Source organism: Camelina sativa, chromosome 19 (genome assembly GCF_000633955.1).
Source record: "Camelina sativa cultivar DH55 chromosome 19, Cs, whole genome shotgun sequence".
Taxonomy (NCBI): domain Eukaryota; kingdom Viridiplantae; phylum Streptophyta; class Magnoliopsida; order Brassicales; family Brassicaceae; genus Camelina; species Camelina sativa.
The window spans coordinates 9,945,067-9,961,041 of record NC_025703.1 but is presented as its reverse complement, the minus strand read 5'-3'; the positions used below and the strand labels follow the sequence as shown (position 1 = coordinate 9,961,041).

The following is a 15,975-nucleotide window of genomic DNA, read 5'->3' as shown; positions in this document are numbered from 1 at the left end:
CTGAAGCTTCTGAGAGATTCGTGGCCTGACTACAACAACCACAACTCCTTTGCTAACTCCGATGACTTTGCTTGCAGCCAAGTTGTCCCTTTTTGATTTTTTTCTTTTTTTTTTTGGTTAAATTGTTTCATACTAGTAATTTTTTTTTTTTTTTTCATATGTTTTTTTTTTATTAGTAGGAAAATGGTCATTTTTTTTATGTGTTATTGATGGAAATATGTGAAGAAGAAAAATATCAAACATACAGCTTTTTAATGACCCATGAATTAGGTTTTTTTTTTGGTGTGTATATATTGGTTTATTTTATTTTATTTTTTGGAGATGTAATGTAACTAAAGTATCTCTTATTATTTGATTGGCCTTTTGAGTTGGGAAAAGAAGCAAATGGAAGATATGCTTAAAGTCATAAAGTCATCCTTTTGCTTTCCTTTTTTAGTCTAAAGATTAGTCCACTTTTTTTTGTTGCATATAACTGGAAATTTAATTTAAAAATAGGTTTATTATATTTGACAATATTGGTAGTCGACCAATTGAGTGCTCATAAGTTTCTAATGAACGTCATTATGGTATTTTGTACTTTGTGTAGAGTTTTTTTTTTTTGTTAATTTGTCGTCTTTTTATACTTTAGTGTTTTATTTTATTTTATTTTTCGCATTGAAAGGTGTTATTATAGCATTTGTTAACATTTCGATAACTCTCTATTTCATGGACCCGAAAAAGAAACTTTAATGGTTGGAAATCATAGTCAAGCTCCAAAAGATTCAATGTAGTTTGGACAAAACATACGTTGCTTGAGAAAAATAAACAAACTGGGCCTAGACTTAGTTCCGTGGCTGTGTAATCTGCTACCTAATAAAGTAGTTAGTGTTGTTGATAATTTGGATTCAAATATGATAGTAGTGTTTGTATGAGGTGTAGATCATTAGATGGTTAATAAGAACATAAAAGTAATCAAAGTAAAACTCGAATCTAATAGTATACATATATATATATATATATATATATTTGTTCTTTTTTTCTTTTACATCCACAATTGTAATTAATTTGTTTTAAAATGTTATATATTGGTTTAAGCTGGATATCAAAACTAAGTTTGGATTGAACACATTATGAGAAAAGAGTCCAAGCTCATCATACCTCAAGAGACACAAACATACCCACAAGCAGTTCACTTCACTATTCACAATACACAAAAAAAAGCCCTTATTAATAAACCCTTTTATTTAAGTTTCCTTCGTCACATAGTCAAGGCAAGACATTTCTTGCTGCTCACTCTTTTCATCCTGAACAACATCTTCTTCAAGAACCCTAATCCTTGCTTCTTTCTTGGAACCATCTCGCCTTTCGCCTTCACTGGTTCGTATACGATCAAAGCATTGTAATGGTTACCAGCACCATCATCATCATCATGAGGAGCAACTCTTTTAGTAGTATCATCCTCTCCTTTGTAGGAGGAGGAGTTTTCTCTGCTTGTTTCTGTTGTAGATAACGCTCTTAGTTGCTTCCGTAAATTGGTAATCGTTTCTTGACACTCTGATAACTTCACAGAAGCTCTATCCCATCCCTGCAAACAAACACTCCATCATCATCATCATCAATATCAAACACAAAAATTTTGTACTTTTAGTATGTGAGTGTTGATTCTCTACTCACGTTTTTGTTTCTGTGCGTCGGTTTCTTTGTTTCAACACTGCAAAAACACAAAAATGTTGAACTTTCTGTAACAATACGAATAAATGTTTTGAAACTTTAGATGTGATTGTGGTTTTACTTACCTTTGTAATTGAAGCTGAAGCTCGATGCAAGTCCCTTCGAGTTCTTCACAACAGCTCTTTCTGTAATCAAGTTCATCTTCAAGAGAAGACAACTTCTTTTGTGTCTCATTGAGATTAGCCCTGGTTATGTTTAGCTTTGTATCAAGATCATCCTTCATCGATTTCTCCGTTTCCAACTCTGCCTCTACCTTTTCTTTACTCTCTCTCAAAGATTTGATCTCTGCCTCTAAGTTTTTAATCTTCTCTTGTGATTCTTCAAGCTTACATCTCAGTTCATCACATTCAATCTTCTTTACCTCATCTGCTTTTCTTAGACTCAAATGTCTCTTGATCTCATCCTTAGTCATTGAACCCGATTCGCTAGTAGACTTCCATGTGATGCAAAGAGGATCGTCTTCACCATTCTTTCTCACTGCACTATCATTTTCATCCATACATCCTAAAGCAATCTTGATGTCTTGTAAGAGTTCTTTAACACCGCGTTTTGATATCCTCTCTTGCTTCGTTATAGCGCTCAAAACAACTTGAATCCAATCAAAAGATCCTTCCTTTTCATCACCCACTCTTGGCTTTTTCTCAGTACACACAATGGCTAACTTCTCCATCTCATTAAAATCATCCATCAGTAACATCATCTCCTTGGAACCAGAAGGGCTCATCACACTATTCTCGCTTCTAATATCGAAACTTGAAGCGTCTAACGGTTTCTGCCCGCGGCTAAGATCTTTGATCTCCATGTTTTTCTTCATAATTATGTCCATTAGATTCTTGTTCTCTGCTCTAACATTCCCAATCTGCTCCATCAAAAGATCATACTTAAGCTTCCGGTTCTGAGCTTCATCTCTCATCATCAAATCGCTCTTATTCGCGCTTCTTCTTCTCATCTCCATCTTCTTCTCTTCACCTTCGTTCCTCATCGATATAGACCTCTCCGGAAACTTCTTTCGAAACTGAAGTCTTAACCTTTGGCATTCAGCTTCAAGCTCAACAATCTTGTTCACATTCCTAAGTTGTTGTTTATGCGTTAGCTCCATAGACTTGCGAGTATGCTCTGTTTCCTCTGTTTTAGCCTCGAGATCCTTCTCAAGAACAGTATACTCATATCTCAAGAATGCGTTTTCTTTCTCCGTTGAATCTAATCTAGTCATTAACGTTTCGAATTCTGATTCCACCTGAAATTTACGCTCTTGTAGGCTTACCGCAAGCTCTTCTTTAGCCGCAAGAGACTTCTTAAGCTGAGAGTTCTCCGCAGCTAAAGATTGAATCTTTGTCGTCATCTCAACTAGTTCATCAACGGCCGACGACTCTTGTCTCTTTCTCATAGTTTCAGTTGACCTGAAAGTGCTGTTATCAAGTCTCTTTGACTCATGGTCTCTCCCAAGAAGCTCAATTCGCTGCAGAAGCTTATCCGATACACCACAAAAAGGCGATGATTCACCATCTCCCAAACCAGTCTCAAGACCCATCTCTTCATCTTCCAGGAAAATCTCATCTACCAAACCTTTTTCGCCATAAAGATTCACAGGAACATCTTTCTTAAGAGTGTTTAAGGCTACAGTGTCTAGCTTCTCGTTTAGACTTTTTCGAGCTCTCTCGGGTCTACTACTAACTCCATTTCCTGGAGGAACCATACGTGCCTAAAGACCAACAAATAAAAAATAGACATTAACTAAGCTATAGAAGTTCACAAGCAATACACAGACAGAACAGAAGCTGATAACGATCACGTTTTGCTCAAGAAAACATATTATTACTAACATACAAAGCAAACTTCGACTATTTCTGCATTAAAAAAAAAAAAAAAAGGTTTACCTGTCCTCTGCTTTTTCTAGAAGAAGCTTGGAGTGTTTCAGCAGGAGATTCTATCTTTTTCTTCGATCGCCACTGGTTTGTTTCCATTGATTCTGTAAGTTATGTTCTGCAACACATTGATATGCATAAAACTAAAACAATCAAACTTTTTTATTTGACTGAGGATAATCAAAGAACAAGACATGAGAGAAGGAGAGAAAGGATGTAATAGGAATCTTACATAGTCTTTATGTAGTTCCCAGCTTGAGCAAGTTTCTGACTAAATCTCCTGCAACAAATAAGTATTTAACAAAAAACCTCAACAAAGGAACAAGAGAAGATCAAGAAATAAAGAAGAAGAAGAAGAGAGATGAATATTTTTTACAAGTAAATAAGGTGGAGAGAGAGGCATCAAGTGACTATATGACACTGATATTAATTGTTTACGTTTCAACTCATAAATAAAAACATTAAAGTAACTAGAGGTGGTAACAAAGTGTTCTGTATTCCTATTTTAAAATTATAATACTCCACAAATCTTTATGATGAAACAAACAAACGGCTTAAAATCTTTTTGTTTTACTTAGTTTTTTTTTTTTTTTTTTTTTTTTTTTTTTTTTTTTTAAAAAGAAGCGAACTATCAACTACTATCATTCATCATGAAGATAATTTATCCCCATTAATAATTACAATTTTTTAAAAATTAACCATCAATTTTTTTTTTGCATTAGACTAATATAAATAATAGGAAGAAAAACAACAATTTAAAACAACAATATTTTGCATTAAACATCAATTTTTTTGCAAATGAATTAAGGCGTTAAAAATGATGTTTACAAGACATTTTAGTGCTACCTAATGACAATGACATCTAACATTTGCTTGTAACTTCTTTCTTTGTTAATTACTTTTGCCATCTCGTCTTTTCTTGGTTTTCTTTCATCTCCTTTTTTTTTTTTCATAGTTTTCAAACAAGTGAATGATGAAGACTTGACGAAAATTCCACAAATAGAAAATCTATTTTACCAATGTTTAGTTTATAATGGAAACCAGAAATGGAAGAGTTGACCTAAAATATATAGAAAATATTAGGTCTAGAAATTGGTTCTACCTACTTTCATATAGTTAGATAATCAACAAAGTCACTAACAAGACAAGTATTATTACTATCTTTCACTTTTCTTAATTTTTATTTAATTATAAGGGGGAGGGCCATAGGATTCTTAAGTGCTCTCCAGTCTCCACCGACAGTTTTTAGTTTTTTACTACTGATACCTACAACAGCTCTTTAATTACCCATCATGTCATGTTGAAAAAAGAGTACAAAACAATAGGAGAAAAAAGAAAGAAAAAGCTAATAGAAATTGGAGAAGTGGGGAATAGTAAAGGAAACGTTACGAAAAATATTAATTTGAGGGCCCGTATTATTTTGTGGGATTTCTATAAAAAGAATAGAATAAAGCTAGGATTACAAACTACATTATATGGACGATATTATAAAATTAAAAGTATATAGCCAATATGATTAATCACTTTAAGCCGTTAATATTAAATGTTTATTATACTTCCTCCGTTTCAAAATATAAGATGTTTTAGAGAATTTTTTTGTTTCTTAATATAAAATGTTTTCAAGTTTCTATGCAAATTTTATATTAGTTTAATATTTTATATTATGCAGTATTGTTTTTGATTGGTTGAATTTGTTAAAAGTAAAAACTTTTTAATCTACGTGCTTTAGTTAAAACATCCTATATTTTGAAACGGAGGGAGTATTTGTATAGCTGAGAAACAAACCAAAAAGATCGCTTGGCATTAAAGAATCCGTGTGTATGGTCCCTTTGTTAAATGGATCATCCTGCATTATTCGTAGTTTAGAATTAAATACTAAAAAAATGATGATATAATTCCATGATTTTGTTTGCATGCGAATACGATGAACCTAACCATAAGCTTTCGTATTTTCTCAACAACTGTGCATATATTATGAAAGGATTATGTAAGAGAAAATGTATAAATCATCAGCACCACTAAACCATTTAAATTAGAGCATCCAAACAACAAATGCCTACCGTCCGAGTCTGAGTCATTTCATTAATCGGTTTAAGTGGTTTAGTAAATCACTTTTTACATCTGTTTAACTAGCTTGACGCTCGTGAACTCATTCTATTAGTTAGGCATCCGATTTGTTAGAACATTAGAGGGCCACCGAAATACGAAAACTATCCATATATTAACCAAATACGAAGCCAAAGGAAGAAAACAAATTAAGATGAATATGATGCTATTAGTGAACCAAGCCACTTTTTGTGTATGTAATAAAAGATTGCAACAAAAGGGAAATTCTAAGCTAATAGCGAATCAAAGAATTGCTAAAACGAAATCAAATAAAAGAGAGTGTTCTACTACTCTTCAAAATTTTAGACCAAAGGCTTATCACTTTTGATCATTCAAAAGACAAATGGAATCAGCCTATAAAAACTCAGCTCTCTACTGGTTTCGTCGACTTTTGACCCACCGGTAGATCATCGATCCAGTCTCCATAGATTCGGTTAATTTTCTTGGAGTCGCTCCACTTGAGTAAACACTTCTTTCGCCGCCCTTCTTCGTTTAGACCAGAAGAATCTGCTATTACTTGTGCAGTTGGTTTCATTGCAAAAGATTCATTCGCAGGTACCACTGTTTGTTTACTCACGGATGCTACTGCATTCACAGCTTCACCTTCTACCCTTCCAACAGAGTTATGCAACTCTGCAATTTCATAATCAATAGACAAATTAGAAACAGAAGTTCACAGACAATCCACAATTAGTTTAGAAGATATATAATTCAGATATAGTAGTATCCAATACACAGGACTTGCAAAACTATACAAGGATACCATAACATAAGGTCATGTAAACAAAGATACATGTTCAGCTAACATACCTGCTTGGCCATGAGCAAAGTGACACTTATCGCCGAAAGGGCATTGACCTGTGATCTCAAACTTCATGCATAACCTCGTCTTCCAGTACACAGTCTTGACAACACCACCATTGTTCATAGGTGCGGGTACCGGGATGCTTCCTTGTCTATTCACTACTTCCATATGATTAGAAGCAGTACCATTATCAACAGATGGTTGATCAGCGGCAGTTGTTCCAACACTTATAACCGAGGTCTCTCTCAATTTCCCTGAATCCTCACGAAACTTTGACAGTTCCTCATGAATGAAATTGCACCTGTCCCCATAAGGACACTCTTCCCCAAAACAAAACTTCCTGCAAAGCTTCATCCTCAAGATTATCTTTTGATCATCATCCCAGCTATTATTCCCAACAGGCGCCAAAACCGGTCTTTCCCTTTCCCTCTCCCTCTCCCTTTCCCTCTCCCTCTCCCTCTCCCTCTCCCTCTCTCTGTCCCTATCTTGAGCAGGAGGTCCAACAATCTCCTGCCAATTCGAAGGAGGCTGCCTCAAATCCTCAATCCCATGAGCAAAATTGCAGAGTTCTCCATTCCTACAAGTCCCTGCCCTGAATTTGGCACACATTCTAGTCTTGTAGAATATATTAGCAGTCCCTTTGTTCACAAGAGGAGGAGGGTTCAACGATGGAACCATCCAAGGATTGCTACTCGTAGGAGTAGGAGGAGGAAAAGACGAAGCCTGAAGATTAAAGACGTTATCATCAACAAGTCTTGGCCTTTTCAATGAAGGCTGTTGTAACTGCTGTGAAGATTGAGACTGTGATTGTGACTGTGGTTCAGATAGAGAATGCAAGTCCCCTTGTTCACTGATCATTGGATTAACCGCTGAATCCATCATCAGGTTTTGATTCCAACCACCATAAGGTGATTGCACAAACATGGGGCGAGAATCAGAGTAACTTGAATCCATAACTGTCAAAAACCAAAAAAAAGATCGAATTTTGTGATTACAAACCTTATCTACATAACCAAACTAGACTAAATTCTTAAACTTTTTGGATTCAATCGCAAGAAAAGTGATTGATGAACCAAAAAAAATAAAAACTTGGCTAGAGAGAATCAGAATGCTTGAAACTATGATGTACTAAAACACGATTTGTGTATAGAAATCGAACGGATCAGCGAAGAGGAGAGAGTAGAACGAATCACGTGAAGAGTCAGGGAGAGAGCAATACCTGGATCAATGATGGCGGCGGCGGCAGATTTGAGAACGCGATTTAGGGTTTTTGAACATCGGTTATAAATACCTTTTTATCTCTTCTTCATTCTTTCTCTCTCTTTGTTGCGTTAAGAAACTGATTAGTGTGTGTGTGAATAATTACAACACAACACAATTCAATTTCACTAATTAATGGAGTATTATTACATAATCTCTATGCTTTTGATAATTTTGAAATATTTCCTTCAAAAAAATTAATTAAATAGTACATATATCTATGTATAAATTATTTAATTATATCTTATAACTTTAAAAACTTAGCTAAGGTTGCCAAATTTTATTAAAATCATATCTTTGAATTTGTAATTACTGATTTATTTCATTTTACTAAAAAAAAAAGAAGTCAAATTACTATTTAATGTGTTTATCATATTGAAATATATCAGAAAATAATAATGGCAATATATCTTTTCCATGAAAATTAGTTATTTGTCAACTTCTTTTCCTTTTTTTGGTGCTTATAGAAAAGAAAAAACTTGTTTTTCTTAAGAAAAAGAAAACCAGTTCTGTATGCCTTTCTACTCTTTAGTCTTTACAAAGTTAAGTACATATGATCATATGAGTCCATGGTTTGGTTCATGTATTGAAAGATTTGAAGCAAGACAAATCGATAAAATTGATCTATAGTATGACTTTGGACTAAAACCTTTTGAACATATGAAACCCGAAATCGACAAAACTGATAGGTTCTCGCTTATCTCGTTGCCAACATAAATCCAATTTAGTTGTCGTTTCAGCACCACACTACAATCTTGTTACCACATATACCATCGTATATTATATTTTTATTCATAATTATAAGTGTGACAATTAAATCGTGGATTCAAACTTTATTCCATTGTTATTATGACTATGGATGACTGAAAAATGATAGGAGATGAAATTCATAACCAAATCGAATTAAAGGAGTCATCAAGATGACTTGAGCCTTGTTATTACTTGTTCGGTTGTTCCTATCACTTGAGGCTCTAACCATGCACCATACGATTTATTTGGAAAAAACAAAACATTTTTTATTCATAACACTATTGTCATTGTCAATAACAATAATTATATTTTTATTCAAACGAAAACAAAGATTCAAAACTCAAACTTGAAGCCAGGATTTAATTTTCATATTGATAAACAACAACCATAAACACATTTCAGAGTTTAGGTTCAGGGAGGATGGAAGCCAAGAACTTGCAAGCAGCTTCCTTCTTTTCCAGTTTTAGCTGTTGCGGAATCCAGTCAGCTAAAACCTTAGTTGCCTCTTTGACAGCTTCTTTGAGGGCTTCGGGTGATGCTATCAAATCAAGAATACTGTCTTCGTCCAATTCAAGAAGCATTCCTGTGATTTTTGGTGCCAACACTCGTTCAAGTTCTACCACCAAAAGGAACAAAACTTTACTCATGATCTAAAAAAAAGAAAAAAGAAAAAAAAAAGAGAAACGTAAGTCATAGAAAAATAACACAACTTATATCCCAAAAGTAACCATAATCTAAAAAAAATACAATCAGTTTTACTTGTCGTTCTTCTTCGGGAGTTTTAGGAATCGGACGAAAAGGAGGTAAATCACGACCAAGGATTACTGGTACAACTTGAGAAGAGGATCCACGACGCATGGCTTAAGCGATGAGGGTGGCTGTATATTTGTGAGAGGAAACAAAATGTAGGGTTCCTGAACAAGATTTCGTTGCTATATATATAGCAAGGAAAAAATCTATTAAGATAAGATTTTGATAATTAAGGAGATTCTACGTATACTTAAGACCGTACGTGTGAACCACGCGCTATAATGTTGATAAGATAAATGATATATAGACTTAACACCGTGCGTGTGAACTAGGCGCTATAATATAGATAAGACAGAAATAATATAAAAATATATATTATATTCCTGATATATTCAATATAAATAGTATAAAAATTTGGTTTTATATTTGTTGAAAGACAGTTGTCGTATATAGCACATAGCCTAAGTAATGCAATTTTACTAAATGTATTTATAAACATTTGTTATATAGATATCTATAAATAATACAATTATCTAACTCATAGAATATTCCTAGGAAAATTAGCGTGATGCATGAGTTTTAGGTTGGTTTTTATTTAAAACACTGTAATTTTTTTTGACAATTTTAAATTATACAACAATCTAAATGTAGTACACTTTATAAGTAGTCCACAATGTACACATTGTTACAATTTTATTACACATGGATTTTAGTCTTTTACACAAAGGGAATCAAATGAGAGTAGGGGTTATTTCAATAAAAAGTTAACAAATGTAAGCTCTTTCAAAAGGAGATTTGACACGTGTCGTTCATCTACTCCTAGTCAACGTTCTCTGTATCTCTCCAAATCTCTTTAAGGTATGAAATCGAAAGGAGACCTTGAACACGCGCGTTAGTGAATCCCATATATAATCCATTTATTTTTGGATGTGAAAAGCCCATAGCAACAGCTTCATGGGCTTAATTTATATAACCCATATAGACAATGAGACAGAACAGATCACAGAAGGAATGTTTGGGTTAATTAGGGTTTGAGATATGGTGGAGATTTGGGATAAAGTGAGGACCTACCTTCTTCTTTATTTAGTCTTGTAAACATTATACATTACCTTTGTAATTTGGTCTGAAATTAATATTATTCTCTTGATTGAAATGTGTCGGCAAGGAAATTATTTCTGTATGCTTTATCTGTTAATTTTTTTTTGTGTGTCTATCAATTTGTATAATTAAGTTATATTAATCGACCCAAATGTTTGATTATACATTTTTGGAAACTACAATGATGATTGGAGGATCGACCAAGAAGATTAGACTTAAGAGAATTAAAAAGTATTATTAGTTAGGAAAGGAAAAATAGAAAGGCAGATCCGTTGGGTGGGAGTTCAACGACATTAATTCGCTGGAAAGCTTCGGTTTTGTTCCTCCTCAGGGTCCGTTACGCTTCCTCCTTCCTTCTTCTTTGCTTCTGATTTCCCAAAATCGAACCTTTTTGTAATGGCGGAACAACACAACAAGGAAATGATTCGTCTTGAACCCGAATCGGTCATCCCTATCCTCAAACCTAAACTCATCATGACCTTGGCTAATCTCATTGGTCAGTTTCTTCTTCCTCCCCTGTACTCGTATTTTGTATCCACGACCCAAATTTTTTATTTTCCGTTGTTTGTTTGTTTGGTTGCAAATTGTGGTCGGATAAAAATTTGGCTTGTGTGTGTGTGTGTGTGTTTTTTTTTTTTTTTTTTTAATACAGAACATAGTAATGACAGACAAGAGTTCCTAAAGCTCTGTAAGAGAATTGAGTACACTGTTCGGGCTTGGTATCTTCTTCAGTTTGAAGATCTCATGGTCTTTTTTTGAACCTTATTCCTCATCCTCTCTTACAAACACTTGTCTTGCTTTTGCTCTTTCTTTTTTCCTCATTTTATCATGTTTGTTTTGGCATCTGTCTCCAGCAACTCTACTCTCTCTTTGATCCTGTACACGGTGCTCAGAAAATCCAACAGCAGAACTTAACCTCTAAGGAACTTGATGTCCTTGAACAAAATTTCCTTGCTTACTTGTTTCAGGTTTGTCTCTTTGATTGATTCATTATGGTTATTTTATTTCCTCCTTCTTATGTTTTTATGTATGCTCAGTGTTCTTGAAATGTGCTCTTTTTATAAAGGTTATGGAGAAGAGCAACTTTAAAATAACAAGTAATGAAGAGATGGAAGTTGCACACTCTGGCCAGTATCTTCTCAATCTTCCCATCAAAGTTGATGAGTCTAAGGTTTATTATACCAAACACCATCTTCGTATCTAATGCTTCTGCGTTTTTTTTGGGTTCTTTTTCTAAACAGTTTTCTTTCTTTTGCTGGGTGAAGCTTGACAAGAAGCTGCTCAAGAAGTATTTTGAGGATCATCCCCATGAAAATATTCCGGACTTTTCTGATAAGGTACATTTTGAGTTTGTATATATGCCTTTCAAGATTATATATAGTTTCCTAAAGAGTTTCCTGATGGTTTGTGAAGCTAGATGTGTTGGCAAGGCTGATTGTATTTACCCTTTTTTTTTTAATAGTATGTCATCTTCAGACGTGGTATTGGACTGGATAAAACCACAGATTACTTTTTCATGGAGAAATTGGATGTTATCATTTCACGTTTTTGGTCCTATCTCATGAGAATCACCAGGTTAGCACACGTTTCCCAGTTTGCTCTTTCTTATAGTTTGTAAAAAACAGTTAGGCATTTGATTACATTTTGGGGTCTTAACACCTTGAGATCACAGGTTAGAGAAATTACGCGGCAACAGGTCAAGCAGTCTTAACAAGAAAGATCCCAAAAAAGATGATGAGACAAACCCTGACACAGATAACGAAGACTTATATGTTGAGCGTATTCGCCTTGAGAATTCAAAATTGAGGTTATTACTCAGTATCCCTCACAAGTTGTGATTTGCTTTCAACCCAACTTCGACCATTCTGTATGTATATATATGTGATAATGGCTTTTCTATTGATGAATTCAGCGCTAAGAGTTTCTTGAGCAAGCTCACTATACAGGAGCCTACATTCGATAGAATCATTGTTGTTTACAGGTAAGGTTTATGTATGTCTTGTTTCTGCTTATTTGGAACTTTGTGAACTTGCGGAGTTCAAGCATGTGGTGTCTGATGTTGCAGACGAGCTAGCTCTACAACAAATTTAGAAAGAGGAATTTACGTCAAGCATTTCAAAAACATTCCTATGGCCGACATGGAGATTGTTCTTGTAAGCTTCTGTTCTTGTCCTTTTTTCCCATTGCATAGTGGATTTTGTAGCTAAACAAATTGCAAACTAACTGAAATAACATTTATGTCTTGTGCAGCCTGAGAAAAGAAACCCTGGACTGACTCCAATGGATTGGGTCAAATTTATGATATCTGCAGTAGTTGGTCTGGTTAGTCTTCTAGGCAGATTCTTTTTTTCTTTGTTGCAGTTCATGTTTTACATGTCTTTCTTGGTTATCATATGATTTTGTCTACAGGTAGCCGTGCTTACTTCTGTTGAAATGCCTAAATCAGATCCATGGGTAATTATTGCCATTCTCTCCACAGTGCTTGGTTATTGTGCGAAAACATACTTCACGTTAAGTGCTTTCTTTTTTTCCTTTCCAAGCCTTCTTTCTTGCTTATTAAGCACATAGTTGCTTATCTTATGTTGTATTCCTTCAGGTTCCAGCAGAACATGGCGACGTACCAGAACTTGATAACACAGTCAATGTATGATAAACAACTAGACAGCGGGAGGGGAACGTTATTACATTTGTGTGATGATGTGATTCAGCAAGAAGTAAGTTACTGCATGAATTTTTAGTGTATACATACACTAGAAACAAAAAGCTCATTTGGATTGCAATGCGCAGGTAAAAGAGGTGATGATTTGCTTCTACATACTAATGGAGCAGGGTAAAGCCACCTTGGAGGTACATACACCTAAGTTTACTCATTTTATTGTCTGTTATATCATCAATGAGTGCTGACTTAAGTTGATTGGAATGTTTGGGAAATAGGATCTGGATCTGAGGTGCGAGGAACTGATAAAAGAAGAGTTTGGTGCGACGTGTAACTTTGATGTTGAAGATGCAGTCCAGAAGCTAGAGAAATTGGGCATCGTTGCCCGGGACACCATTGGAAGGTACTACTGCATGGGGTTGAAGCGAAGCAACGAGATTATAGGGACTACCACGGAGGAGCTTGTTCTGAAGGCCAAACAGGGCGTCACCCCTTCTTGATTTCACCTTCTCTTATTTCGACATTTGTTTTCTTCTTTTCACTTCAATGCGATTTTAAGGTACTGTCTGGTTGTTACTAAATGCAAGTGCAACAGGTATTGTCTGATTGATACTAATTCCAAGTGCAACAAAATTATTTACCAAAAGAATTGTTCGATATGATGATATGAACCAATACAACATCGAACTACTACTGCTAGTGCTAAAGGCAGGCAAGTCTATGAACAATTTTAAGGACCATAAAAAGTCTATTGTTCCCACCTCAGATAGCTCAACAATGTATATGAATGTATATCACCTCGGTCCTGTTGTCCTCTCTCATTAGCTCAGGATACTGTAACAGCCAAAAGCAAAAGGATAGACAAATGAAGTCAAATATCATCCCAAATAACCAAAAGCATATGGATATACTGTATTGCCTCTCAAACACACAAGGCCGATCGTCCAATAAGACAATAAGCATTAACAACGTCAGATCGAAACAAAGCCATATATGTACATGGACTTCAGTCGACAAGCAAACAAAGGACATGATAACAATTAACAAGAAACGAAGCCATATTATCCAGATATATGATTTAATGCAAAAACCACTGACCTTTGTGATCTTGATTGATCTTTGACTTGCGGTGGCTGTAATTTCTTCTCTCTACAGATTACCATGGCTGGCCAGAGTAAAAAGTTAGGTAAGGACCAAACTAGCAAGCATTAGAAAATCTGATACAAAAAGGTTGAGGAGCTTACGTTCGGGGAAGATGGATCTCTTTAAGGAGCAAAGATCTAGCTTTGTTAACGTTAGTGAACCAAAGGCAAATATGATCCTCAAGATCCTTGAGTTGATGAGTTAGGTTAAGGTGGCTCTTTCGAAGCTGTTTCGCAATCTCCTGGATCGAATGCAAGTCCCTCCCCCTCTCCAATCCAAGCCGAATGAAAAGCTTGTCGTATTCAATCCCCGTGTGCAAACGGGAGACAAGACGGTCAATGGTGTCAAGATCTTTGTTGAGCACAAAAGTACCCTTGGCTGCAGCATTGAGCTGAGAGATGTTAGTTAATTCCTTCTTCTTGAAACTGTGAGGGAGGTAGGGACTGCACAAGGGACCTGAAACAACAACAAGGGTGGGAATTACATGAGATGCGATAACAGCCACAGAAGCAGCAACAACAGCAGCAACAAGAGATAAGGCAGAACCAGCTGTGGCACGGTGGAGGAGGCGGACCCGTGACCTAGACTTGCGGAGACGTCTGTCCAGCTTATGCTTCAGCTGGGAGAAGCATAACTGGGTCTCTTGAAAGCTGTAAGATTCAGGAGATGAGAAAGGGTTCTCAAACGTGTCGAGCTTAAGAAAAACGTCGAAGGCCAAATTACAGAGGGACTCGTCAATGGTGGCGTGTGAATCACAAGGAAAGATGCTGAAGAGTTCTAAAAGAGGTGTGTAAAGATGGTGGCGAGCGCTGTGAACGTTTTGGTAAAGATTCAAGCAAAGACGGGTAGCTTTTTCGCTGTGTTCGAAGTAAGTGGAGACAAGATTGGTGAGTGTAGTTTGCTTAGCGTGTCTAAGAGATTCTTGAACACATTCTTTGTTTGGTTGGAGTACTTGAGAGAGAAGCAGCTCAATGTTCGGTTGGACGTGCTGATGATGATGATGAAGATGCTGCGTGGGATCAATCACGTGAACCCGTGAACGTATGTCGTGGTAGGAAGGGGTTTGAAAAGCGTGAGCTAACTCACGGCTGAGGTTAAACGTGGGCGACGTGATAGAAGCTTCGTTTCTGGAAGTAGAGGCCACACCACTCTCTGTTTTAACGGAACAGAGCCAAAGATAAAACTCAGTTACGCATTTCAACAAACACATGGTGGGCAACTCACACTCACTGAGATATTTCAACAAACACATGGTGGGCATATATCGGGGAGTGAAAAAGACGCATACCTAAGGAAGGATGGGGAAGAGGGTCGTCGCCGAGAGAGGCCTCCGGCGAGGCTTGGTTGAAGGAGAGACAGTGCGGCATCCAGAAGATGAACTTGATTCATCAATGGAGAGCTTCTGGATTATATAAAGCTGATGACTTTTCCTACTCAATTGAATGTCTTAATTGTCTTCTTTTTAGACTTTTTAGTTTAAGTCATAGTACTACCGAATATATTTATTTTTGTTTATTAATTTTACGGTAACAATGTTAATATATTTATTAATTTTGTTTTGTAAAATATTTTTTATGATCATGAATATAAAAATTAAAAATCTTCGATAAAATTTGTCACCGAGAGAAACACAAGCCACTTTATTTTCTATGTGAAAAAAACATATGGACTAATAAAAACAAATTTCCTTCATTATTTTTAGTGAGTGTTTAACAGTATGATGTATATTGTGACAGTAAAAAACCTGCAAAAAGAAAAAGTAAGAATAACAGAGATTTTTTTTTTAATGCAATTTGGGAAAAGTCCATTTGTAATGGTGTTTGTGGATTTTG

General features: G+C 35.5%; 5 protein-coding genes across 6 annotated transcripts; 1 reads left to right on the top strand and 4 right to left on the bottom strand.

Moving 5' to 3' along the window:
- Window positions 1,078-4,035, bottom strand: LOC104765803 (filament-like plant protein 7). 2 transcript variants are annotated; one of them, XM_010489575.2, is made up of 6 exons: window positions 3,952-4,035; window positions 3,808-3,855; window positions 3,588-3,693; window positions 1,776-3,412; window positions 1,654-1,690; window positions 1,078-1,564 (listed from the first exon to the last, which is right to left on the bottom strand). In XM_010489575.2, the coding sequence occupies exons 3-6, from the start codon at window positions 3,672-3,674 to the stop codon at window positions 1,238-1,240; spliced, it is 2,088 nt and encodes a 695-aa protein (XP_010487877.1). In that variant the 5' UTR covers window positions 3,675-3,693; window positions 3,808-3,855; window positions 3,952-4,035; the 3' UTR covers window positions 1,078-1,237. The 2 variants fall into 2 exon arrangements, with proteins under 2 accessions (XP_010487877.1, XP_010487876.1); XM_010489574.1 differs by having other exon boundaries at window positions 3,808-3,957.
- On the bottom strand, window positions 5,823-7,819 carry LOC104765802 (zinc finger CCCH domain-containing protein 39-like). Its single transcript, XM_010489573.2, has 3 exons — window positions 7,706-7,819; window positions 6,492-7,442; window positions 5,823-6,314 (listed from the first exon to the last, which is right to left on the bottom strand). Exons 2-3 carry the CDS (start codon window positions 7,438-7,440, stop codon window positions 6,046-6,048), a joined length of 1,218 nt encoding a protein of 405 aa, XP_010487875.1. The 5' UTR covers window positions 7,441-7,442; window positions 7,706-7,819; the 3' UTR covers window positions 5,823-6,045.
- On the bottom strand, window positions 8,791-9,405 carry LOC104765801 (maternally expressed PAB C-terminal protein-like). The gene is made up of 2 exons (XM_010489572.2): window positions 9,256-9,405; window positions 8,791-9,146 (listed from the first exon to the last, which is right to left on the bottom strand). The coding sequence occupies exons 1-2, from the start codon at window positions 9,352-9,354 to the stop codon at window positions 8,895-8,897; spliced, it is 351 nt and encodes a 116-aa protein (XP_010487874.1). The 5' UTR covers window positions 9,355-9,405; the 3' UTR covers window positions 8,791-8,894.
- LOC104765799 lies at window positions 10,349-13,616 on the top strand. The gene is made up of 14 exons (XM_010489570.2): window positions 10,349-10,840; window positions 10,997-11,091; window positions 11,199-11,312; window positions 11,411-11,515; window positions 11,610-11,681; window positions 11,807-11,919; window positions 12,017-12,151; window positions 12,257-12,325; window positions 12,410-12,497; window positions 12,595-12,666; window positions 12,754-12,854; window positions 12,941-13,058; window positions 13,132-13,191; window positions 13,279-13,616. The coding sequence occupies exons 1-14, from the start codon at window positions 10,741-10,743 to the stop codon at window positions 13,498-13,500; spliced, it is 1,464 nt and encodes a 487-aa protein (XP_010487872.1). The 5' UTR covers window positions 10,349-10,740; the 3' UTR covers window positions 13,501-13,616.
- Window positions 13,588-15,655, bottom strand: LOC104765800 (UPF0496 protein At3g19330). Its single transcript, XM_010489571.2, has 5 exons — window positions 15,432-15,655; window positions 14,690-15,295; window positions 14,245-14,599; window positions 14,099-14,165; window positions 13,588-13,834 (listed from the first exon to the last, which is right to left on the bottom strand). The coding sequence occupies exons 1-4, from the start codon at window positions 15,508-15,510 to the stop codon at window positions 14,150-14,152; spliced, it is 1,056 nt and encodes a 351-aa protein (XP_010487873.1). The 5' UTR covers window positions 15,511-15,655; the 3' UTR covers window positions 13,588-13,834; window positions 14,099-14,149.